Below are 27,104 nucleotides of genomic sequence, written 5' to 3' on the forward strand. Positions count from 1 at the left end.
AGCACCTGCATTTTTAGAAAGTCAGCGACACAGATTTAAAATACAGAAGAAATTGATTACTGAGGTGGGACATATACTTTCTTACAGAGATCACACGGTCAGATTCAGCAATACCTCCTTGTTTCGAAGTGTCTGCTGCAGATGTGGAATCTAACCACATTAATGTTTTTAATTTTTTTAAAGGCTGTATTTTAAAACCTCTTTCCTCAGTTTCTGGTTTGGACAGTCTCCTTTGCCAGAACAAGTTCCCTGGACTCCTTTATTACACCACCAGAAGTTCTCAAGCTTGATTTTGAGAGGAAAAAGTAAAGCCCTGTAAAAGCAAAACAGTTAGACTGAATGGAAGGGCCCAAAGCTAAGGAAAGCAAAGCTTGAAGCACCATTACCAAAGATATACCCATGAGGGGTTAGCAAAGTCATAGATGAGAAAGCTGCAAAGTATTTAACTAGGAAAAAGACACACTACTTAGTAAGTCTCTCCTAAGCACACACTGTGAAATCTTACTCAGAGTTGCAAAGCTGAGGTAGTGGGACCCATTGAACCGAGGCATGAACCAAGAGCTAAAAGCTGCTACGTTCAAACCTGGGCTTTGCCCCTATCTCACTGTCCACACATCATTCTTGAACGAGACAGATCTGCATTTCTGTCCTAAATTCACTGTTTGTGCATCATGTTCGCCTTCCTATCTGTGAATCGAAGGAAGAAAGTAAGCCATGTGTGCCGCGCACTGCGCGTGCAATGGAAGCTGAGGTAAGGACCCAGAGAAAGGACTACACCAGCTGCTGAGATACAATCGTTAATTCAACTGGGTACAGCATTTAACCCTACAGCGGTGAATGGCAGAAGAATATCCAGTGGTTTGGGCTGATAAATGCAGAACGCAACAACACAGCAGTTTTTCACTACACCAGGCAACGCAACCACTGACGGACCAACTGCTGTGTAAAAACGGTGAGGCAGACAACCAGCTCAACAACATGGATTCAGGTTCAACAGAATATGTGCTGCTAATGGAAGGAAAACTGAGAAGGACAAAGAGCAATGACATGCTTTCCAGGAGCAAAAAAGGCATCCTCTGACGCTCTGTGTGACAGCTGTTTTCATTAGTGAATTCATTTCAGTGAAAGCAAGCCAAAGGAGAGAAAAAAAAAAGGCATCCCGCTGAAAATAAAACAGACAGTTCAAGGCTCATTATTGTGCGTTTTGCTTGCACTTATGTGTGGGCTGAGAATCCTTTCTGCTAGGTTTCTTGCTTTTTAAATATATCACAAACACACGCACAGACGAATCATGAGGCATAGACCTGTCAGGCGGCAGACTAATGTCAGCACTTCAGCCCCCTGGCTGTCAGCTCTGATTCCAAATAAACTTTTGTCTTCTTGTTCCAGCTACTAAATTACAGATCGAGTGAAAAATGTAATTATACCCCAAAAGGCCATGGATAGCATCTTAAAATACACTGAACTGTGAACAGAACAACAATAATAAAAAAGATAAACTAGGATTACCTGTGGTGCATAGCTAATCCAAAATGCTCCATGGTCCCTCATGTGTTATTACAGAACTGTTTCCTATTTGCCAATTTCTCTTTTGCAGGGACAAGTACACCCCTCTCCCAATTTTTAGCATAATTTTGATATTTGAAGTCTTGTGAAAAATACATCTCCCCTGTTGTAATAAATACTCTCTTATACTGTGACTGAATTCTATTGTATCTGTTTGTTTTTCTGAAGGTGATGCAGAACCTGAGCACTTGCATTTTTGAAAGTAGTATGAAGATGGGAATATCGAGACTTATTTTCTATGCACAAATTTAGCTGCTAAAGTTTCACAGAAAGAAAAAATATCAAAAGCCTATAGGAATATATTCTTTTCTCAATTAGCTTTGAGTATGTTATGTTGGATTGGAAGTGCTATCAAATACTGAATTAACTTGTTTTTTCATCTGATTATTGGAATATTAAATATTCAAAGACTTTTCCTGGATTCTTGCACACGTCTATAAAAATATAACTCTTCAAAATACTAAATTATTCTTAGCAACACCTGGCAAGATAAAAATAGGTGGTGGTGTTAGACTGCAAACCTCCACAACAGTTAACCCAATCTACATATAATCAGAAAGGCTCCTGATGGCTGAAATTTTTAATCTCCTCTTTCTTATTAATGTCATGATTCTTACCTTTATTCACGAATTTGAACCCATGTTCTAAAAGGAAAATAGACAGGCAATAGAACGGGAAAGCATTAACATTTCAGTCACTGTCCCTTTATTTGCAATCTTCTACTTCAAATATAATTTGCAGAAGAATCAAATTCACCATCCCCATCTGTTTGCACCAAAGAGGGTTTCTCTGAGTTAGAGAAGATACAAATATTTATCACTCCATAGACAGCTCAGGCACTAGCTGATACAGTACTCCATTCCCAAGTCTGATCTTGAATTCTGCTGCAAGTGAGATGTTCAGCTTGTGTAGTAGAAAGTCTAGATACTAAATTGAACTAAATGGACTGATTTATTCCCATTACAGAATTCTACTTAAAAGACACTGAGCAGGTAGATGCCTGAACTCCATCTGAGTTCTAATGCACAGCGCTATAATCTCCCCATTACCGTCATCCAGTAAGATGTATGTACTAAGATCTCCAGGTAACGTGGTCAGAGAACCAGCCCACGCGCTCTGTGAACTGCACTTGAGCTGATGTATTGAACCAGCCGCCTGAAACGGCTGATGAGCTGCCTACGCTGTACCTGTTCAGTAGGCTGGCTCGCCACAGCCCCAAGGCACTGGACTCTGTGGATGTATATCACAACACACTTGTCCACATTTCTAATTCTGGGCAGCTCTAATGGGACCCCTAGGTGCCTCGACCCATGGCTATGCAGGCTCGCTCTCATTTTAACGGGGCAGTATCGCGCCTTCGTTGTAGAGCATACACTGTGACCTGCAAAGGAAGAAAATGCTACAGATACCCTAACTACTTACTTTTTTTTTTTTTTAATTTGCAACATAAAATTTAGTGAGAAATAGAACACAGGAAATTACAGAACGTTTTGTTTTTTCTCATGAAATTCAATGTCTATAGCTGGACGATACAGAGCTTGTACACTGCTCACATGTGGAGAAGGAAACTTAAGCCACTGAATTGAGAACTTATTAAAAAACCACACATGGAAAAATTCCCTACAAAGCATGACGTGGAAGTTATATGAATCCTGCATTGCACGCAGCGTCTCATAAGAAGCAAGTTATATCAAATGATGACTTGACTTTATTCAATTGGGATTCTGCCAGCCCACAAAGAAACCACAATCCAGCCTTTTCCCTTAATTCCTAGTACTTTGAGGTCTACAAGAAACCAAATGATGTGAACAATGTCCTTGAAAATACACTCTCTTTAGTCCAATCTCTGCCAGTATACTTCATTTTCAGCCATTCTGGAAGTGCCTTAAGCTTTGTCTGCAAATTCACTTGGCCTGACATTCGGCAATGCATTATAGACCAGATGGATTTAGGAAACTGCACTGATTGGATTAATCAAATTAAAGGGAAGGGAAGAGGGAAATAGAAGGAAATTATTTTTGCTCTACTTCCTAAAATATATAAATAAATAGAATTAATTTGTTTGAAAGAGTTGCTCAGGTGTCTCTCTATGTACTTATGTTGTAAAACACAGCTTACTGTGTGCAGGGAGCAGACCTCAGTTCACTGTCTGAATTACACGCTGGTCTACTAGTATTTTCCTGAGAGCTGGAAAAATAACAGACATAAAAACCTTTACAGAATATGGGCATCAAAAGATACCACTGAAAATGAAAACAGGCATCAATTCATCTCTGTGGTACGAACCTGACCAGATTGTCCTGATGCCAGAGTACAGATGCTCTGGACACATTTTTGATATCCTAAGGCAAGCTGCAAGATGTTCAGCTTTTGCCCCACCACATCCCCTGGCGTCAGATAATGCAATAGCTACAGTTGCTTCTTGTGGGTGAGGAGAGGACGGAAAAGGCAAGGGGGATGTGACTTCCTTTTCCCCTTGAAGAGGACAGGCGTGACTGGGGCGCAGCCAGTGTCAGGCAAGGAAAGGATTTATCCCCATAATCCTGTTCTCATAGCAAGGTCTATTTTCCAAACTCCTCGGCACTGGCATAATGAGCACACCCCAGTTCAGACCTACATATTTAGCTCCCTTTTTATACAGCCCGCTTTGTTTGTAAGAGCTCGCACTGAACAGCTATAACTAGTTCTGTCGACTCAGAGGTCCATACATGAGTTACAGCAGAGCAGACTGACGGATGATGGGATTCATCTCAGAAATCCAGACGGTGGTGGATGTGGGTCAGCGACCTACAACTCCCTTCCAGGGAGAGATGCAACAACCTGCGCAACCAGCACTACGGATATCTCCTGCACTAGGGAAGTTTATCTTCATGGTATCTGCAGTTAGTCCAAGGTATCTATCTGTCTTCTTAAAATATCCATAGGAAGAATTAAGAATTTTTAGAGCAGACATACTAAACATGCTATTTTTTCGGTAGAGGCTAAGTGCTCTGCCCCGGTGATGGTTGTGGCGCTGTGTTTACTCAAGGATGCAGCGTGTGAAGAGGCATTTCTGTAAGCTAGGTGTATTTATTCTTTCACCTATGGAGAAGCAGCAGCATATGGAAAACTGCAGCCTGGCTGACTTAACAGGTGTCACGCAGACACAGAATAAAGGCATATTTTCTGCCTTTGAGTATTTTGCCCAAACCACTGGACGCTATTACCTTAAAATACCAGCTCTGAAATCAAAAGCTGTGCTTTGCATTCACATAAGGAGAAATGTTAGGTTTCCTTCATTTGCCTTTTAAAATGCATTATATATTCCTACATTCACCCTTTCAGACAAGTAAAATAAGTAAATCATACTATGTCTTCGCATATTAACCCCTCTCACTATTTACACAATTCCTTTGGGACTGGACCTTCTGTAGGACCATTGCCATATACACCTATTCCTTACCGCACTGCATTTAATAATCTGTGTATTAATATAGAAGTGACTTTGAAGCTAAAGAATAACTTTAAAGCTGAAGTAAGCAATGGTGTCTTTGGGTCAAGTTTTTTAAGAAGATGATGAATGCTTGTTGTTAAAAAAAGGCATCAGGTGTTCATGTTCCCATGAAACTACACTCATCGCACAAGCACAAATGGGTGTCAGCAGCGTAAGATGCCCTAATATAGTCCCTGGAAACTCTTAAGTAAATATGCCACCTAGTGTTTAATTGGGACAATTTCATTCATAAATCATCTTGATCGATTCCTCCAAGCTGTTCTCTGCAAGTCTAGGTGGTATAGAGTCTGGCAGAGGTATCTGGAGATGCCTTCTTCACCTTCACCTGCTCCCTCCCCCAAAAAACCCACCCTACAGCTTTCCCATTGAAGAAGTATCTTCCTCCTCAGGGACTGTTTAGCTCCTGATGGACTCTGCCAAATGGCCAAGCTATACTCCCAGCTTATCCTTCTCATTTGAAGGATGAGCCCACACCTCAGACTGCCACAAGCAATCCAGAAGGCACCGAGAACTGACCCTGGGGGGATCACCCCTGCTGTAAAGATCCCAAACAAGCCCGATGGACTTCAGAAAAGCTGCCTTGTACCACCAGCCAAATGGTACCTGGTCCAGCACATGGGCACGGAGTGAAGGAAGCAGGGCTTTCCACATCTCCCTGCCTGCAGGTGCTGGGCACAATCATTTTGAGAAGCAGAAGCACTATTCCCGGCTTACAGCTTGCTGAAGGGGACAACGAGTCACCACAGCAGCAAGTATTGTTTAGATGGATGGATGAATCAACAGAAAACCAGGGAAAGAGGCTTTCGAAGTGTAACAACAACTATTTCTCTTGACAAGCAGCGGAGACATAATTCCTCCTGAGGCTATGGCAACGTTCTCCTGGCTCGCCTCTAGCCCCTCCTTAATAGTGGCACACCTGGCTTAAATGCAAGCAACCCTCTCACTCTCGGCAGAAGAGATACTCCCGGTATGTATGTGGCTTGGCCCCTTTTCATGTGCTTAAAACATGCCAAATAGTCTTCTTACATTTTCCAATTGAGATTCTCTTGATGCTTCTGTCACGGACACTCATTATGTTTCCAGGGATTAAATTCCTATACTGAGTCACATCGTAGCACAAACCATCCTGAGTTTTCGGTAATGTCTTGTTTGCACTTTTCCCAGATCAATAAAAATCTTAAATGAAACTCCCATCCCTGCAGTACTTCATCAGCTACCTTCCTCCAGCTTATCAAGCTGCTGCCTATCTTTATTCTTTGCTTGAAATTCCTCTACCTATTTTTGGTCCATGTGACCGTGTTCATGCGCCAACCAATTTGAATTAATGTCAAGAGTTTGATTTCATGAGACATTGTACTACTTTGCTAAAAATCCAATTATTCTGCATCTGCTGCATTCTTTTCATTCAGTACTTTTGTAAATCTATCAAAAAGGCAATCAAGTCTAACTGGCAGTATTCATTCTATATAATCCACGCTGACGACCGTGCGCAGTCCCGCTGTTCTCCAGGGCTGAGAATACATTACAAGAAAGGGCCCATTGTTACGATTTGTACTTTTCACACTACAGCGTCCTCTTTTCCAAATATTAGCAGTTATAAAAAGCGCTGGTTCCTGACCTTTGTAGTCAAGGCTCAGCTGAGAACGCTGTCAACAGCATGTGCTTCACCGTGGCCATTACTAGTTGTCATCCTGCCCAGGCTGCTGCCTTCTCCTGCCTGGCAGCTCCAGCCAGCTCTGCTAGCCCTGCAGCTGAGACCGCAGCCGACTGATAGCTGCTGACCAGCCCAGAGGTGACCAGGGAGATCCCCACACCTGGATTCCCAGTATCCCAGCTGCAGGCTGTGAGGGTGCAGGCTGCTGAGCTAGCTCTCTGTGACAAGAGCCCAGATCAAACAGAGGACAGTTGCTTGGGCTCTGCACCTGACTTGAGTGCCCACATGCCTCAAGGGTGAGACCTTCTGCACCCTGAGTATGGAAAAAGATGCTCAGTGGATATGACATACACGTTTTATGCTCAGAAAGGATAATATCTAGAGCGTGATGGGACAAGTGCCAGTCAGCATGTAGGGACGCAGAAAGCTGGCCAAGATGTTCTTTGGCAGAAGGTCTGCAGAGCACGTAGGATATAGAAGAGGAAGAACTTTGCGTATCTTGGCTAGCATTAAGCATTTCATGGAAGCCTTGGACATTGGGATCGTAGCTGCAGTTAATTTCTCACTAGTGAAGTGACAATTCAGAATTGAATCACAGAATCATAGAATAGTTTGGGTTGGAAGCAACCTTAAAGATCATCTAGTTCCAACCCCCCTGCCGTGGGCAGGGACACCTTCCACTACATCAGGTTGCTCAGAGCCTCGTCCAACCTGGCCTGGAACACTTCCAGGGAGGTGGCGTCCACAGCTTCTTTGGGCAACCGGTTCCAGTGCCTCACCACCCTCACTGTAAAGAATTTCTTCTTAGTATCTAATCTAAATCTACCCTCTTTCAGTTTAAAACCGTTATCTCTCATCCTATCACTACACCTCCTGTAAGGAGTCCCTCGCCATCTTTGCTGTAGGCCCTCTTTAACTACTGGAAGGCTGCTATAAGGTCTCACTAGAGCCTTCTCTTCTCTACGCTGGAATGTACTCTCCTCCCATGGGGAGGAATCAAATAACTGCTCCTTAGCTAGGTTGGTAAGATGTCTTCATCAATCAGAGCCTAAATAATATTTTTTCAGCCACAGAAAACCACAGAGAAATAGGACTAGAAGGTACTTTAGGAGGTTTTTCTCCTGCCTGCCTCAGGTATCAGTGCTACCTGTGCCATTTCTCCCAGATGTTTTCTAACGCGTTTCTATGCCTTATGATGAGGGAGATTTTGTCCCCCCCTCAGGCACTCCATCCCAGTCTTTCACTGCTCTTTCTGTTTTTTCTCCCTTAATAGCTAACCTGCAATGTTCATCACTGTATTTCAGGCCTATCATCTCTTGTCATGTCCAGCATGAGCACAGAGCACAGGTTATTTTTTTCCTTATAATTAGCCAAGCAAACGTATGACCTAACCAAACACATCACTAAAACCACTTATTTTCTAAACAAAATATAAAGGATAAATATTAGTCACTATTTAAAGACTTTCCTTTTGACTCTAATTCCAAGTCCTCCACTAACAGAAATTAATCTCTCTCTTATTCTTAAGAAGTTGAACAATTGCCTTCCAAGATCAAAACATGGCAGTTTAGAGGTGCTTGTAAAAGTTTAGTGCCTATTCCCACACAGTGTCTCAAGATTCATGCGAGATAATCAAGTATAGATTTTTACTTAAAAAATGGCTTTTCATTTTCCAGTGACGAGACAAATGAAATGTTTATGCTGAAGGCTCCATCCCAATCCCTATGGAAGTTTGTTTATACTAATTTAATACCATCCAACTATGTAAAGAGTATAAAAGCCAAGACAAAAAAAACTCATAAAAGGCTTTTATTTTTAATACATCAAACTAAGCATGGGTTTTATGCCACAAACATTTAGCTTTATTAGAATTATTAATATGCTTATAACAAGAAAATACCCAAGAGGAAAAGATTAATTTATTTATTCAGCAGAGCCTAACTGCAGATACCGTACTGTACTTGAAGAGCCAAGTGGCATTTGCTTTAGGACTGCTCTAAGCACTTCTGGTGTGTATCGAAACACTTTTAGTACTAATCTGACATTCTCATTTGAGAAAATTTCAATCTACAGTTGTGGTACTTAGGTATGAAGTTTTTGCACTGCTTCCATTCGGCTACCTTTCTAAAACACTGGATTGGGAAACATTTTGGTGGTAACAAACTTCATATTCACCTTTGCTCCATATGCTTAGCAGTGCCCCTGAACTGCTCTAAGACCCAGTGAAATCTTTGGGGGTCTTCCCATTAATTTCAGTAGCATTTGGATCAGATCATATCCATCGCATCATGTCGTCTGTGTACATCAGTGTTGCCTCCAACTTACAAGCTCTCTTCAGGCATAATCATACCATTTATTCCGCTTAAGGCAAAAGTCATGAATCCTAAGCTCACGGTAACAATATAACATAAACCAGGAACCTGGAGAGATGTTAACAGCTCAGGGGAGCAATGTACGCAAATACTTTGCAATGGAACCTGTCTTTCTCTCGATTCCCTCAATTTCCACTACTGTTAAAATGAGCCCAAATTACTTTTCTCAAAAATCCTTGCCTAATCAGGCAAAACATTTGGTATTAGTTAGGAATGCCACGGTAAACTACAAAGCAGCATCCCTTTTCCTGTGCATAAACATTAACAGCCAGAGGGAAGGAATTGAAAAAGATACTTTCCATGATTTTACTTTGGTAGCTTTCTTATTTTTATTTCTTATACATTGCCTATTTCATATTTATGATGCTTTAAACAAAAAAGAACTTGTAAAGAGACACAGCTGGAAAATACTAAAGAATGCCAACACTGAAAGGCAAAAGAAAATGATCAGCCAGCTGTATTTTCAGTAAGATGGTATTTGTGACTCAAAATATAAGACTGCTTACTAAAATACATATACTGGTAGATCTACTGTATTCATATAAACTCCTCCTCACTGTGGTATAATACCAAAGAGTATTCTGGATGAAATCAGTATTGAATTGCTAACAGTTATTTAAAGAAGACAATCGGGTATGTGGTTAAGTACTCATGTCAGGGCACGCTACAATTAAGTACGTGCATGTGGTAACCTGTGTGTAGAATACTACTCTGGCAGGACAAACCTGAGCGACTGATGAACGGAATTAATTACTTGCAAAGTCATTTTGATGTATAAGTTTGTTGCTTGTAGCAGCAAAAATGCCACACACCTTTTATCACTGCATGTATTACTGAAATCTGCAGATAAAGCCCACCTTCGTGTACAGGCTTTATGTTGCTGCTTATCAGCGTGCTGTCTGAGCGTCTTCCAGGGGAAAATCAGCTGGGGAGGAGTCCCTTGTGAATTCTGTGGATATGCATACAGGAGTGAAACTGTAACCCCTAATAAAAGAAGGTGGTGGGTTGTTGATGGCCTGTAGAACAAATTTTAATTTGTTCTGACCAAGCATGTTGCAGAAACCAGGGAGTTGAAGGCAATGTAAAACACAGCGGGTCAAATTATCAGTGCGGTTCCAGCCCAGAGTCTGCAGGAACAGATATTTCTGCTCGCTATCCTCTTAACCCCGTGATCCGCTGCTAGGACAGCACAGTACCCTGCAGCCCTCGTGTGAAAGGACACGCTCAACGTCTGGATAGACATCCCAGCAGAGAGTTAAACACTAGCTAGCAACCTGTAATAGGATCATTAGAGGTTTAGAGGAGCTGCAGAATGGGAAGAATAATGAATAAATGAAAGACTGAAAAGATTTCTTTATCGTTGCCTAAAAGCAGTACCTGTAGAAAATTCAATGAAGAGACAAAAACGGAGTGGTAAGATGAAGCTAAAAAGCCTTCAGAAAGGGACGTGGTGTGAATAACAATGTAGAAGTGTAAATACTTAAAAAAATTGATCCAAACCAGACGTTCTCTTAAAATTGGCTGTCTCCCATGCAGTTTTGATGTAAGGAAAACTGCAGTGCCCCTAAAAAATTTCGTTCTATAACCAGATTACATCTCCAATTAAGGAATGTTAGAAAACAGTCTTTCCTGGAAGTCCTGCATTTTCTTCTGTGGGAAACTGTGTGTGAGCAGCATAACTAATGAGGACAGTAATACCAACTCCAACTTCTACCAAAGTTATTTTTCCTTTTCTGTCACCTTTGCCTTAAGAGGAATTGCTTTCTTATCTGTCTATTATTTGTGTGGGATTTTCTGCCCAGGAAATCTACAACCTTCTAGACTCCATAATACGCTTATCATTTCAGCTCTTTAGTTCTAGCTGCAGTATTAACCAGGGACTCTGCCATTTGCACTTAAATGCCCAGTATTGAGTTCCAGCAAAACAGACAGAGAGGGTACCATGTCAAGCAGCAATACACACTCTTCTGCACTGTCCTGCTGTTAAGCGAAGACTCCACATACAGCTCGCTCTTGGTTTAGCTCAAAATGCTACACTATTCTTTACAGACCATCATCGTTAAATGCCTCTTGCTGCTCCTGGTGTGCACAACCAGAGAGCAGAACAAGCACTCCAGCCCAGCTCCAAGCAAACTCATATTTCATGTACAACCGGTACGTTTGAACTGACTGAGCCAGATCCTGCTTGGAGAGAAGTTGACGGGAGCTTTGCCAGGATCCGAGTAAGTGGAGACCTGGCACTGACAAAATTTCCTTAATCTTTACCATGTTTGCCAACAGTTTGTCCTCTGTCAGATAGGTTAAGATCATTCTTTTTGCAAATACTTTAAGCTCACCCACTGCCAAAGGTTTTCTTTAACTCTAGCCTGCTGTTCTCATCGTGTCCCCTGTGCTAACATGAATACTTGAGAAGCTATAAGGCAACCCAAACCGAGGAACTGCTCCTGCGTAAGGCCAGCATAGCAAAAACCCGAGGTGTGGGGCACAGCCTCTGCCTGACCAAGGCCAGGGTGGCCGCGGTCGTGCACAGGGCACGTCACAGCAGTGGGAATGAAAGCGCAAGAGCAAGGAACCAGGACGGTTTCTCATCAGCAACCGTAACAGCTTTTACCTCCTTAGAGCATTCACGGAACTCCAGCTTGCATTTATTTCCAATATTTCAAAATTTGAATATATTTTCCCAAATTACACTTGCCAATGTAGGATTAGAAAGGAAGAATTTTTTCTCCTTGCCTGGGACACAAGGACCACTGACGCAGTAAAGGCAGCAGTTGCAGGATAACATGGTATGTGATAGCGATAAACGTTTCAGAACTACATATTTTACTGACAGACTACTGCAATTTTCTCTCGCCTACATGTGAAGATTAATTGCTTACAGCAAGTTACATTTCTCCTACATTCACCAGTAATGTGAATTACTGATAATTAATTACAGTACGTACCAGTACCAGGTACTTATCTTCCCTACATCTTCTAGTACATTTCCCAATTTGTTCATTTGCCCAAAGTACAGCATTCCATAAGCAGAGCAAACACGAAGCAGGCGATCACAATTTGCCCAAGCTTAAATCACAACCCTAAACAGAAAACATACAATCTTCAAATGTTCTTTGCACAAAAAATTATTTATCTGTCCAAAATCCTTTCTGAAGCTGGATCCCATTAAAATGACAATTGCCCACACTGCTAAGAAAGTATTTGCAGCATGCTGTTTTCCCACGACACTTCATTCCTAAAGATCATTGTGGCTCCTTTCAAATTAAAGATCTGTTAAACTACTTGGACTAAAATTAGGAATCTGTGTCTACAAATCTAGCACCTCTTTAAAGCTAGACAGAAATAACTTTTGGATGAAATCTCGGCATGAAGTATTTTAAAGCATAAATGTTTTCTTACGCCTGTTACAAAAAATGTTAGATAAAAAGGCATGAACAACAACAGCTTAATCCAGCCCATGCATCACACTCCCCTTCTGGAATGGGCATGACTCCACTAATTACAACCTCCAAGAAATTATCATTATGGGAACAGACAGGTACCCCAGGCAGTACCAAGACACTTCATCCGAATGCATGCTCCTCCCGCCAGCCCGTGCCTCGGTGGCCCCCTTCCATCGACTTACCCCACGGGGAGCAGCGGCGCGGGAGTGACTGAGACATTGAATAATCTCCGCTGTCAACGTGGGACGCGACAGAATGAGCAGACTCCCCGGATGGTGTTAACAAACCCGCTAAGGAGACAAATGCCTTCAGCTGCACTTTCACACTCTGGAATTGGTTTCAGTATAAAACAAAATCTCACTTGTAAAAAGCCTAATCTGTAAGAGGAGTACTGATGCTTAACCTTAGAGCGCTGAATTCTCACACTCCTCTTGACAGATAATGGAAGCTTCTGGCCTGCATGTATGGCTTTTCCCCCCACTCCATCATTTCTGGAACATTCAAAACACTCCAGGCAGCACTTTCAAATAAACCAGCTCCATTATAAAGAAAGACATTTTACCTGTTCAGTTGGCCAGAGAAAACACACCTTACAAAAAACGCACTGATTTTTCACACATGCAGCGAAGAATACTGGATATTCATTCACTTCTTTTTAGGGGTCTGAAGTTTATTGGAGTAATTGAAGTGGGTGAAGGTTTTGATTTGTGGGCAGACCACGGCCTTTGTCTAAAATGCTGTACAACACATGACAGCCTCAAGCAAAACATCTGATACAACCCCCCTTGAACTACCACTTCCCCATATTATTTTTACATTTTAGAGGACTTATATAAAGTTTATATCAAAACAAACTTAAATTCCCTTCATCATCCTCTGTCCTTATATGCTACTACTGACAAACGCTCGGTATTTCACCAGTTTATTCCAAAGCCCAGTCCATACTTTATCTGAGGTTATTGTGAGGAAGAAGTGGGAATGATGACCCCTGAGTCTTTGTCTGCTACCCAAACCTCTCATGAGCTTGTCCCAGGAACATATGAAGCAAAGGCAACCACGGTAGGCTTCACCGTATAGACTTCTGTGAATTTCTTTCAGTTGCTAGTAATTTAGCTGAAGTAACCTTTTTTCACATGGATTTCTGTAAGATGATGGAAAACTACTGATACCAGTAGCGAAGCCCATTGGGAGTCCTAATCATCAATAGCGAGGCCCCAGCTGCCACGGCAGGTCTTCAGCCTGTGAGCAGATCACCTTGCCTGTTTAGCTCTGCTCCTCTTGTAGCTGTGATTGCTCCTTCTCCTCCTGGCAAGAAGATGTTAGAAACAGCTGCTATTCCTCCTTCTGCTGCTTCCCCTCAGTGGGAGGAAGGCAGAGAGGGTTGCCAGAAATGTAATGGCTTAGCTGGAGCCAGCTATTTTTACACGACAGCACAGCCACGCAGCCCAGTCTTGCAAGCTGCTACTGCCTGCACATATGGAAATATAGATGAAAGCTAATCCTTGTAGGGTGAGGACCTGGGGTACCGCCTTTCACATCGTGAACCACCTTGGAGGTAAATAACACTTTACGCACTTTGATTTCATTCAGCTGCAATACAAAAGAAGACCTAATTGGTATCTATTCCCAAGAAACAAGTGATAGGACAAGATGAAATGTCCTCAAGTTGCGCCAGGGGCGGTTTAGATCGGATATTAGGAAGAATTTCTTCACCGAAAGGGTTGTCAAGCACTGGAACCGGCTGCCCAGGGAAGTGGTTGAGTCACCATCCCTGGAGGTATTTAAAAGACATGTAGACGTGGCGCTTAGGGACATGGTTTAGTGGTGGACTTGGCAGTGTTAGGTTTATGGTTGGACTTGATGACCTTAAAGGTCTCTTCCAACCTAAATGATTCTATGATTCTAATCCAATCACTAATGAGATCCAGAGGTGTATTTTCACTATCGACAGCAAGTTACATCAAGTCCAAACATTTTCAAGCACAGATACCTGGAACGAAGGATGCAGCTCTACAGCCACCTTAAGCCCATATCATCATTTTTTGAGCTGTCATCAGAAGAAAGTCTTGCCCTCTACTTTGTGCTGCCTTTCCACTCACGAGGTGGATCAGGTAGCAGATCTGGCTGAAAATTCACTTGGTTTTTCTTCTGGCTGAATTAGTTTTAATCTGGAGCACTATTCTAGTGTCACCTACTGCGTAGCTGCATAAAAACGTACGTCAGCAAAAAGGAGGTGGTGAAGGAGAGAGGGCAGGGGCCCCTTCAGCAACAGTTTGCCTTCTGTTGCTCTGAAAGAGTTTTTACAGTAGTTACTCAAAACTGCCCAGCCTGAAAAATGACATCCAACCCCAAGCACAACAGAAAACACAATCTGTTAGGAAATACATGGTACTAGAACAAACCCCTCTGAAGTCTTTGAGAGCACTTTGAGAGATACAAAAGACCATTGCTCCTCAACTGCAACAACTGTAAGTAAAACTGAACACAATTCTGAAATTGTGTTTTTCCTTGTACAGAAAAAATTCTCCTGATTTCCTAGAGAATGTAGCATGATTTTCAACTGTCATGATTGCTGTATTACACTACAGTACGTAGTAATATTTACAGTCATCCCAACGATGGTCCAGTATTTTCTTGATATAAAAGAAACTTTTCCAGAACACCATCTGGACTATTCTCCTACCTACACAAAAACACCTACACAAAAAAGTCTGTCACACTGCACTATGTTTATTTCTTATTGTGCCTCAAATAAAGTCGAAATTCACTTTCTTGTGCCTGTTACAGCATTGAAGATCAACCAGTGTCCAATCACAGGAATCAACTGAACGAGCACGAAACCTGTCTCAATGGCATCCGCTTCTCTTGCATATTACAATACCATCCAACTGAACCAAAAACTATTGTCATCAGTGGCTTCATTTTGAAATAAAACTTGAATGGAGGACTTGTTGCTGTGCCATTCGCCAAAGGACTTCCCTGCGGCAGTATGCCTTCCCTACAAAACGTCATTGTTAATGGAATTAATTCGTGATAGAGGATGAATAGGTTTACATGTCAGGTCAGTTACCCAAGCAATTACTATTACTGAGAAATCCAAAAAAGTACATAATCAGCCAATACAGATATGTGAACCCAACAGATAATTATGCTAGAAATGTCCTAGAGTGACGAGGATACGCACAAAAAAGCTGATCTCTTTTCATGCTCAATATTACTACCTGACAGCAAATTCACTCCCTGCTTCCCAAATACAAACCGGCTCTAGCTCCCAACTAGCTAGCCAGCTCACTGAACACCAAAATCATCAGTCACACTGCAGAAGTACGCTTACAAATGTCAGTAAGTCAATTCAGCACAAACACCGGACTCAAAAAAAAAGTTCTGTTTGACAGTTCTTACTGCCTTACCACCTGGGAAGTGAAAATATCCACATGTCACTGCTTACAGGACTATTTCTCATATGTAAAAGAATTTCTAACTTTACATCTTCAAATGGCTGCTAACTGCATGAAACTCTCAATTTATCACCATATAAATAAGTCCTAGTCCATACAATGCTATGAGATACGGGCGCATGAGAGAAGGAGATCAAGGAAAGCCCACTTCAAATGAGAAGAGCGAGAAGAAAGGGAGGCAAACACATTAATATCCCAGTTTCAGACCCACGAGAAGAAAGGGAAGAAAACACACAATATCCCAATTTGAGACCCATTCACCAAAGAGTTGGCAGAAAAGAGGAGCTTTGGACTGTGAATGGAAAGATAACAAACTTGAGCTGTGGTGAAGGGTCAGTGGGAACCAGTTTCATAATCTTACTGTGGAATATGCTTGAGTATACACGGACAAAGAAACACAACTTGTGAACAATTTTAGGTGCAGTTCCTAAGTTAGATGGTGTATATATATATTTACACAGTGAAAACATTTGCATTTGGTACTTATTAGAAGGCTTTCATCATAAGCTCCAGTCAAATATTAGTTTGGAGCCAAGATCACATTTTCAGGATAGAAACTTTTCAGTGGGATAGTAATACTTAATGAAGTATAGAAAAATAGAAACAGGTCTTTAGACAAAACACTTTTTTCTCTCAGATTTGATAGAAAGACTGGTATTAATTGCCAAAATTTTAAACTGAATACTTACCTTTTCAACTGGGGTATTTTCTTCACTTGTTACACTCGCTTTTCTTGATTCATTTTTTGTTCTGCTCAGCCTCCGGGACACTTTTTCTCTAAGCAAAGTGGCGTATCCAATGTGTTCATAGATGGGGTTTGTTGTCATTTTGGAAATATACTCAGAAGCCTTTGTTTCTATATACAATGTTATCAAGCCATCTGTAACCAGATCGTGGATTGATTCGAATCTTTTCTCCCCAACGAAGTGCTTCCCATCATAGAACAATCTGTAGTTTAGGGTCTGATTACCAAATCTGCAAATACCAGAAAAAAAGGAGGGAGAGAAGAAAGAGAGAGATGGAAGAGTGAGAGAGAGAATTCATACTGGCAAAACACTCAGGAGGTAATTTGGCTGACGAGTCTGTATGTCTGGATTACATACGGAATATGCACATGGCTGCAACTGGATCTCTGTGGAGAGACCAACTGAAGTTCAAACCCAAACTTAACTGCATCACATGGACTGGGCTACAGAACTGAGGCCCAGTCTCCGCAACAAGCTATGTGACCCAGACGTACGTGGTTTAAATCTAAATCCTAAAGGGACTACCACAGCGATCGGAAAGGCATGTTTGCATTGACATGATCGTACACTGGGATGCGTAATTGTGTTAAGGGCTCTTCCATCCCAAAACATTTCTGAGATGCAGAAAGCAGATGCTTAAGCACCATGGGCATATTTACAGTCAATGAAGAGAGATGGGCATCTCTAGCAAGTAATTCAAATCCTAAGGGTCTGAAATATGCAGGAAGCCAGGGAGATCAAGCTCCTAATACAGGGGCCCAATTAAACACCCAAAGTTCTGTGGGATAAATCTGGCCCTATTTATGGCAGGTGTAATCTGTGGGGGTTTTTAAAAGTGTTTTAAAAAGCAAAGTGCTGTAGCAGCACATTCAGTTTATAACGCCGAGGTTGGAATCCCATTCTTGATTAAAGGATTCACAGATATGACATGGGGATAAATTATCCTTATATTGCATCAAATATGCATGTCTGCATGCTTTGTTGGGCATTCAAATCAAACTGTTTAAGTCTCTTATTTTTTCGCCCACAATTTCATGTGACTTCCCAATTTATAATCAAATTCAGTTTTTGATTCTACAAATAATTATCCAGATGGATTTAGAAATCATGCTGTTGAATCAAAACAACAGGCACTTTGCCATAATTCCCATCCTTTAGCAGTTCTTTTTATTCTTTATTTTGAAATGTCTCTCCAAAACCCTAAAAAATTACATTTGTTCTTTTTCAGCTGACAAAAGTTGCTTTTAATTTACACCACTTTTTAGTTGGCATGACTTACCAGCTTTTCCAGCTCTACCATCTGCACATCAATACGAATTCTGAGGATGATTTCAGCATCATATCACAGCTACTTGGGGTAACTCCTTAAAGGATTTTTCCTTCTGGCTTACCAGCAGAAGGGTAAAAATGCAGACTTTTATTTTATGTGTATCTCACAGAAGTAGTAATGCTATAAAAATTGCAAAATATTGCCAAGGAGTTTGTTTTATCAAAACCAAATAGAATATCTTGTCCTCTTGCCACTAACCCACAGCAGCTTTCAGACTGTTGCGTGGGCAGGTTTTGAATGGCACAGCTAAGCCAGGAGCGGCCGTATTTTCAAGGAAAGGCACTTGTGAGGGGCAGTGAGGTTGTAGCTTGGGCTCCCACTGAATTTTTCATCCAGTTGAATAGCAGACTCTTACTTCTTTGAGCAGCAGCATCCCATGCTTCACGCTGTATTTCTACAGCAAGCTTGAATTCCAGTTAGGGAAGAAAACTTAAGTCCAGTATGCTGCCTTTGACAGCTGGTCAGCCACTGGACTTCATGATTTTCCAGGTTCATCCAGGGTTGTTATCGCCGACGATTGCTGACGTTTGTGTAGAACACATCACTGAGCTCAGAGGACAACCTGGCTGTGTCCTCTGGCGGGACACTCCCCTGTTCTGTACTCACTCACATCTCTTACACAGTTTTCAAGGAGAAGCTCCATCTTTACAACACTCAACCCTAGGTAGCAAAAATTTTGAAAACGGGCACAGGCTGCTTCTGAAAAGGGAATTCCTAGCTAAGTGCTGAAGGAGTGACTGAATTGCTGCAGTACTGCGATGGTCAAACTGCTGACAAGAGGGTGTAAAAATCACTCTGACACCATGAAGTCTGTTAAGTAACGGTGAACATGGACTTCACTCAAAAGGGACTGATACAATCCCCTCCATTAAACACATTTACATTTGAACTATAAGCCTCTATTAAAACAGCATTTACCTGAGAGCAAGAGTATAGCAGCCGGGTTGCCGCTGGCTTTCTCTAAGAATATATGCTCCTTCTACACCAGCAAGTATTTCATCTGCTTGCTCCCGAGAAATGATCCCATGAAACCTAAGGGAAGACATTTCAGTGACTTACAGAACAATCCGACCAGAAACACCTCCTCCTCCACCCCAGAAACCATTTGAAAACTTCTACACTGCAGAGCATCGTGATCTAAGCCATCACGACAGCATCCAAGCATCTAAAAGTGGCAGGACAGTCATCCAGCCTGGGCAAGTCCAGCATAGAGGCAAAACATAAATTACACAGTTTCAGTCAGTATAACACTCAACCACACCCAAAGATTATTTTCTGTAAATGCCCATCTTTTCACAACTTTTCTCCTCTGCCAGTTTATGCCCCTCTTCCTTGTTTCCTTTCTAGAGGCCTTACAACAGAATTGAAAACTAGGCACAAAGGCATTACTTTTTTTAAATGGAGATGACTTAAAATTAAAATGAGAGGTCATTCTTATTATCAGTTTGCTTTATTTTCATATTAACTTTGCTTCCTCAAATTTGTAAGGTAAACTGACACAAAGAATGGCAACAATTGTTCAAAATTCTATTCTGCATATATTAATGTAGAAGATACAGCGTAGCCTTGAGAAAAATACAGTTTTCTTCATTTCAATGAGTTCCTCATTCAGTGTTGGAAAAAAGCAATACTTCTCTGATTCTTTTGTCATTGCTATTTTAAGAAAGAAAGAGGCCCTAGGATGCACAATTAACCTTGCGATAATCAATATTTAGCAGTGACCTTTCCGTAAGTACAAATGCAGTCTTTACAGCAGTTTGAGTCTTAACACCTACGCACATTTTGCTAGCTGGTAAGTCTCTGAGGGTGTCCTCCGAGGTTTTGAAAGTTTCTATTTTTGCTGCTGTCTGAAAAAAGGCACTAAAATGTACTGGACTTCAGCATTTTCTCTTTTCTGACAATACATATGAAGTGGCACATTTCTAACACTGCCTCTGGCTCAGTAGTGAAAGAGAAGAAAAACACATCGGATGTAAATGCAATTGTTGTTCCGTTGTCTTTATGTTGTCTTTTCACAACGAATACATGTTGGAAATATTAGGTTTAGGTGATCTTTCCAGAGTGACTTTCTATTCAAAATGATGTAGATTGATTCATACTTTCCATCTGTACTGGTGAGGGACACGCTCATTTACTGCCACATCCAAATTGAAACAAGCATCTCCTAGATGACGTAATTTAAGCATGTCTTTACCAGTAAACTCATGGCAATTCATAACTCTAGTTAAAAATAATGAGCATAAGCTATTTGCCACCAGAAGCTCATTATAAAATATAGCAAGCTTTAGGTTAGATATTAGGAAAAAAGCTCTCCTGGTGATCAATTTAAGAAATCACTGGGACAGGATACTTGGGACACCTGTGAAATATCTTTAAGCGTGGGTGGTAAGCACTGGGTAATCAAAGCTTTCTCATGGGTATTTTTGGCACATTTTTATAAGGGCATAAAACCAGCTTGTACACGGTACAAGATCTTCTGAACTCAGACGGCTGCCTCTGACAGCAGCCGACAAGAAATGCTTACAGAAGGAGTACAGGAAGCAGTGACATATTTCTTTCACTTCACATCCCTGTCCGTCCATCACTGCTTTAGCCAGAAGTTGTGTCCGATCAGCTGTGACCTTACCCTTCATGAATCTGAGAATCTCACTTGTAAACCCTTTAATATCTTTATGGGTTTGGCCTCTGCAGCACCCTGTGGCAATGAACTTGAGAGGGACACTGTGCATGTCCCTCTCTTGGACACCCACTGAGGAAGACCTGTTTCTTCTCCTCCTATTGTAGGAGCTGCACCCCTTCGCTCCACCGATGTTGCACTTCGCTGTACCTTTCATTTCTTCTATAACCTTTCCAAAAAGGAGGGAGGAGGAAGGGGTAGAAAGGGACCAGAACTACGTGCAGTATTTAAAATGCACCTACATCATAGATTTATATAGTAATATAATTATGTATTTTGTGTTTCTTTCCCTAGAAATCCCTGATTCTCTTTCCAAGCACTACTGAGCACTGAGTCAATTGCTTTTATAGAACTGTCCCAGTGGTTCTGAAATCTTCTTTCTGAATGATAATAACTAATGTGATCTTGCCTGGGCGGGTTCACCCAGGTGACTTCTTAGTTCCTGCCAGCCCCATCACTCCACAAACCCAGAGTATGTCAACGGCCAGGCAGGTTCCTGGATAAGAGATTGCAGTAATGGTTTTACAAGTCCTGCTGTAGGAAGGGTGATGGGTTACTCAGGTAGGTACTGTCTTCAGCGCTGTTGTACTCTAGCGCCTGGATCTGAATTCCCTGTTGTCAAAGATAATATTTAAAAAATGAAACTTCAGTAATCAGGGGCAAAGCTACTGGCTCTTGAGGTTTTTGATGGCAGAAAAGGATCATTAAACACAGATGATGTGTTTGGGATGGAAGAAAAAATAAAACATGGGATCTAAGTAATTTAGCTAGCGGTAAGGGCTAATCCCTCAGCAGATTACTCTAGTAAAGGCCAAATGCCAGATCTGGGTGTTCGCTGCAGTGGCTGTGCCCTTCAACTTCACCTGCCCCCGTATCCATGCCAATGCAGGATCCAGCCCCTTTCAAGCTAGTTATTGGCAAGAAGACTGCTGAGCACAAAGGGATTATACTCTAGTGGTCTGTTATTTTCCTCACAACAAAAATACACCTCTTCTTTGGGTATTTCAGACCGTGTAACTTTAGCAGGGAGAACAGCATTTGCACATGCAGTAACACACATACATTCATACTTCCACAACCATGTACGGTAGTGAAAGTATAGGAACATACACAAAAAGGCAGTGAGAGAGGCAAGCTGCTTCTCTCCTCCCCAGGCCGTTGCAGGACCACTGGAAGGTTAAAGCAACAACCAAAATAAACGGAAGAAATACTCCAGACAATACTTTTTTTCCAAACTGTCCTAAGAAAAGCAAAATAAACATGCAGGCTCACACAGCAGCACAGTCCATGGATTGTGAGTAGCAGGACTGGACATAGCTAAATTATTAGGCTTTCAATATATTTAGCTCCCAGTTGAAGTGAAAGGTAAAATAAAATATTTTATCAGACCTCCATTGTGTCTTTTTTTTTTAGTTCTAGAACAACAACTTGTGGATATACCCAACAGATACTTAAAAGAGGAAAATACTTACTCTCTTCCGTAATACTTTGGTCTGTTCTCCACCTACATTTTGAAAGAAAGGAAAAAAAACATTAAAAACATACTCAATTTTAGATAAACTACATAAAAATAAATTATGCTTGATTATTAATGAGGACTACTGCACCCATCTAAGTGACGAAATTCTGCAGATTCAAAACTGTGACTGGAACATGACTACACAGAAGAACAGAAAAATGAAGAGAAGAAGTGGTTTTACTGATGGATTTCTGGGAGGAATAACACATATTAATGGTGAAAAGAATAGACATAATTGTATAAAAAATACATGTAATTGTATAAAATCTGATCAAATGGATAAAGAATAGTTTACTGCAGTTTTGCCAATCTACTATTTATACTATAAAATAAGACTATTTTTGTAATACACTCTTGAGCTTCTTAAAAACATTTTTTGCCTATATACGGCAACTAACTGAAGATAAAAAAAATTAATATTCTTGGGAGAAACAAGGTTTCTGGATTTAGATCTAGTCTTAAATTCCTTGAAGTCTCAAGATCTTGCAGGCCTGATCCAAAGTACGCTGAAAGTTGCTGGAAGGACTCCCAATTATTTTAAAGAGCTTTGAACCAAGTTTTAGGAATGTCGTGTTCTTATCCAGAAACTTGGGATACGTCTGGCACTTTGACTCGTTTCTCAGACCCCGGTCTTTCGGCAAGTTGGCAAAGAGGAAGCTCCCCAGCCCCTGATTTCATCTTTCAGGCCGGGGGCAGGCGATGCCAGCAGGGGGCACGGCTCCCCCGGCTTTCAAGCCGGGGCTGGCCCAGGGCTACCTTACCGTGCACGCTGACTTGTTCCATTATTACATATCCGACTATTACACATGAATTTTCGAATTTTAAGACGTATTCACATATATGCGTTCATTTAAGTGTCTTTATAAAGGGATGCTCTCTCTCCAGCTATGGCACTTATCAATAGTGTCACCTTACCAGCCAGCATTTTCATGAATAAGCATGACAGAACTTAATACAAGATACACAAAAAGTCTCCTGATTATTAAAAAAAAAAAAATCTGAGCGAGTGCATACCTGAGTAAAGCTGCCCGTATCAATGGAGTTAGTGCTTCATACATAGCGACACACGTGTAAAAAATTGTGGTTTCAAGACTGTTTCATCCTTTAGGATCCTTTAGGAAAACAGGACTGTTCTCATCATTTTATCTGACTGGAAATAAGGACCTTTGTTCTTGTTTTGATTATACCTCATTATTTCACTCATAAAAACTTTAAATTGATGAAGGTTTTTCATTTCTGAATAGCAAATGCATAAATGTGACATTTTTGATTCAATAATCTACACACCACACACTAAACCAAAGCAGCTGACTTTCTACCCTGCAGTCACGAAGGCTACAATACAGCGCAAGATGAACGGAAGTCTGTACAAGATAATGAGAATCTTCAATGGAAGACCTATGGGAGTTCAATCAAGTCCTTACTGCGCTTCTTTCCCAGCTCGGCATTTCTTTTCTAGCACGGCATTAACAATAGCAGTATCATACCCTTGAAACTCCTGCCTAGGAATAATACCTTGATGCAAACATTTTTGAGCTCTGAGGGGTAGGAATAAGAGGAAAAAGCAAACACAGAAGTGAAGAGAGAGCAAAATCAGAGGAATTGCCAAGTACAGGAGCTGTGTTTCTATGCGCCTATATGGCAACTCAGAGAAGAAAGTGTATGAATTCAATTTTTTTTAACTTTGTATATTATAAGTAAAAAAAAAATCAAGAAAAAGCCATATTACCTCAGAAAGGAGGTTATTCATATGTTCACCTAGCACTACATGACTGTATTATCTTGGAACTGTGCTGCTTTCCTGTCATCCTTGTAGACCTTAATGACCCCCCAAGGCATATATTTAGCTGAGAAGAACTTAATTAAAAAATAGGTATCAGAAGCTGGGTTAGGTGAGATCACCACATGCAATCTTCTCTTTCATGGAAACAAAGGCCACTCAGTACATAAAAATAGTGGCAAGGAACAAACAGATAAGCTTTCATTCCCACAGAAAGCCAAATAAAACCTTTACACAACAGAAGGTAAAGCATGACTTTCACCTAGGATTCAGAATTTGCTTCTTTGTAAAAACATAGATTTACCTTGATTGTATGTACGCACAGAATAAAACCGAACACTCTCAATCTACTTCAGAAAGATAAAAGAATTAACAGTACTAGCTCTCACCCTCAAAATTACCTGTAAGCACAAGTTCCCCCACAAATATAACTATATACAAAAAGTATAAAAGCAATCTGGAAATAACTCCTTGAGCTAATGGAGGCACATTTTGTATCCCTCTCACAACACCATTTATGCAAAAATACAAATTTATCTGTGAAATTTTTATCATTTAACTAGCAACTGAATGAACTGCCCTGAACACTGCGGTTTCCATTTTTCCTGCTGTTCATGAGCTAAAAGATTTGTTCTTCTGAGAATCCACACAAAGATCATCAAATCCTATATTCTTCCCCCTCCTCCATTAAACAGAAACCTTCACTCCAACATCTTTAGCATCCACGTGTCTAAAATGGTCACAACTTCAGCACTTGGCTTTAGGCAAGAAAGACACTGTAGTATTCTCTGAATTGAAGCGCCAGATCTGCCAGACCATCCAGGTGCCCCAGAATCTAAAAATCCTCTTCTGTGCTCACCACAACCTTCAGCCTGAAATAATCATTTCGCTGCTAACCAACTTCACTGCTAGGAACAAACTCAAGGAAACAAAGTTACAGCAAGATAAAAGATCAAAATAACATCAGGGTCTCTAGATCAAAACCAGAATGTTGGACTGAACTTGGAAATAAACCGAAATTCTGCACAATTGATGGAGCAGAGGCTTAAAAGTATCAAAGGAGTCAGAAGGTCTGTTTTGCACCAACCACAGACTCTGTACAAACTTCAAGGGAAATTCTATATATCCTAGAAGGCAAAGGTGACCGAAATTCAGTTGCTTTCCCCCTCCTGCTATAAATGGGCTTGCACACACAAAGTCAGGCAGATCTGCTTAAGAGAATTCTTAGTGGTGGAAAGAACAGAAAATCCGCAGGTTTCCCGGTGGTAGGAGCCCAGAATAATCAGCCTTATTCTGAAGACACATACACTCAGGTTTTTTTCATAGATAATGGCTACGAAGAACACTTTCATCACTTTCTGTATAGCCCTCACAATTTCCTTGTTGAAACAAGGGCCACCTTTCCCAGGTGACCAGTTGGTTTTATCCATCACTCTGCCCCATCTCCCTAGACATTGAGCAATGGATGAGATCAGAGGGTTTGAATCATTTAGGACTCCTATGCTAATAGACAAAAACAAAGTACAAAACTGAGGAAAATTACGTAAGGCAAATGATAGGTCTTCACCAGTGAAAATATATTTTGCCTTAAAGAGCTCCACAGCTTGCTTTTACTTCTCCCATACAGAGGATAAATTAAATGGGTTCTCTTTCTCCACTAAAAGTAAGTGGCGGCTTTCAATTCAAATGTGAGATGGTAATTTTCTGGCTTAGAAAAAGGTATTATTGCCAATCTCAAACCAAAAATGTTATTGCAGAGTAGGCATTTCTGGCCGTTGTTCCAGAAACCATGGGGAAAATGCTGAAAATTACTACTGGAATTCATAGTTGTATAAATTATGAATCAGCAGTGAATGCCAAAATTGTTTAAAACTAAAGTCAAGTTGATCAGGAAATAAGATGTATGGTGAAACAGCCTAAATCACTACTAATCCAGCACTCTTACAAAGCCAGCGACATTCAATGACATCTAATCTTGAAGCATGCTCAAAGAGAAATGAAACCCAGCACAGCTCTCCTGGCACTCTCCAAAGGCCTTTGGAAGCTCATGTTTGAGAGACTCTGCATACTCCAGCCTTGACTCCCAGCCTGCCAAACCTGATTGCCTCTCCCCACCCCAAAAAAACCCTGACTTGTACACTTAGTCTAGTTTTACAAGTTTTTTTACAATGTTACAGCATATTCTTCAAGGTGTGGAGTTAGTTTTACTGGGGTTTGAAGTCAACACTGAGAAGGAAATAAGCCTTCTTCAAAAAAATACATTAGCTATCTAAGCTAATTCAATATATTACGTTTACATAATTTTGAAGTTTACTGAATTTTAATGCCCTGGGATTTGTGGCTCCTCTTTTGGCCAGGATGGTTTAGCCCTGGCATGACATACTCCTGCTAATGTACAGATTATTGTATTAAAATCCTACACCACTCTGCAAGATAACTCAACACAAAACTACTGGGAATCATGCAGGCAGGAGGTGAGCATCCCCTAATGTGATAGATTTTCATTGCAAGCATTGACATCCAAGCCACACTGCACTGAAGATTTGAAGATACTGTGAAGAATTCTTTCTGCATAAGTACTACCACAGAAATAAGATAACCCTAATTTCAGAAAAATTTAATTTCTCTTCAGCTTCATTGCACAAGACATATTTCCTTATCCAGTGGCCAAAGCTGAAATTTAGAAATGTTGGAATGAAAATTTAGAAATCCCTCTAGGACAGTAATCTGTCTGTAATTCAGAAGGGCCAGCACGGCATAACATTTTATATCTACCTACTTCAACAACTGCCTTAATACTAATACATCCATGAAAAGAATATAAAAGAGGAAGGGAAACAATAAGGTGGGTAGCTGCACTTGGCTCTCTGTTCTTCTCTGTAGTACACAGAAGGAGCAGAGAAACAAAATGCAAGAGTTAATAATGTCGGTGTGTTCACTCAGAGCAGGCAGTGAGGCGTTTTCCCAAAGGAAGTTTAATCTGATATATTTTCTGTTTGGAACAATCCTAATTATTTTTCAATAATTCCAGTTGACTAGATATAAATATGTTTTTCAGCTCAGTTT

General features: G+C 40.9%; 1 protein-coding gene across 2 annotated transcripts in view; it reads right to left on the bottom strand.

Annotated features, from left to right (window-relative positions):
- Positions 1 to 27,104, bottom strand: part of CHN2 (chimerin 2) — a 163,719-nt gene that overhangs the window by 52,017 nt on the left and 84,598 nt on the right. For both annotated transcript variants that reach the window (XM_075143488.1, XM_075143487.1), the window contains exons 4-6: positions 22,212 to 22,243; positions 18,981 to 19,094; positions 16,676 to 16,961 (exon numbers count right to left, since the gene is read on the bottom strand). In XM_075143488.1, the coding sequence (XP_074999589.1) occupies positions 16,676 to 16,961; positions 18,981 to 19,094; positions 22,212 to 22,243 (432 nt within the window). The remainder of the gene's footprint in view (positions 1 to 16,675; positions 16,962 to 18,980; positions 19,095 to 22,211; positions 22,244 to 27,104) is intronic.

This window comes from Calonectris borealis, chromosome 2, assembly GCF_964195595.1.
Source record: "Calonectris borealis chromosome 2, bCalBor7.hap1.2, whole genome shotgun sequence".
Classification (NCBI taxonomy): Eukaryota; Metazoa; Chordata; class Aves; order Procellariiformes; family Procellariidae; genus Calonectris; species Calonectris borealis.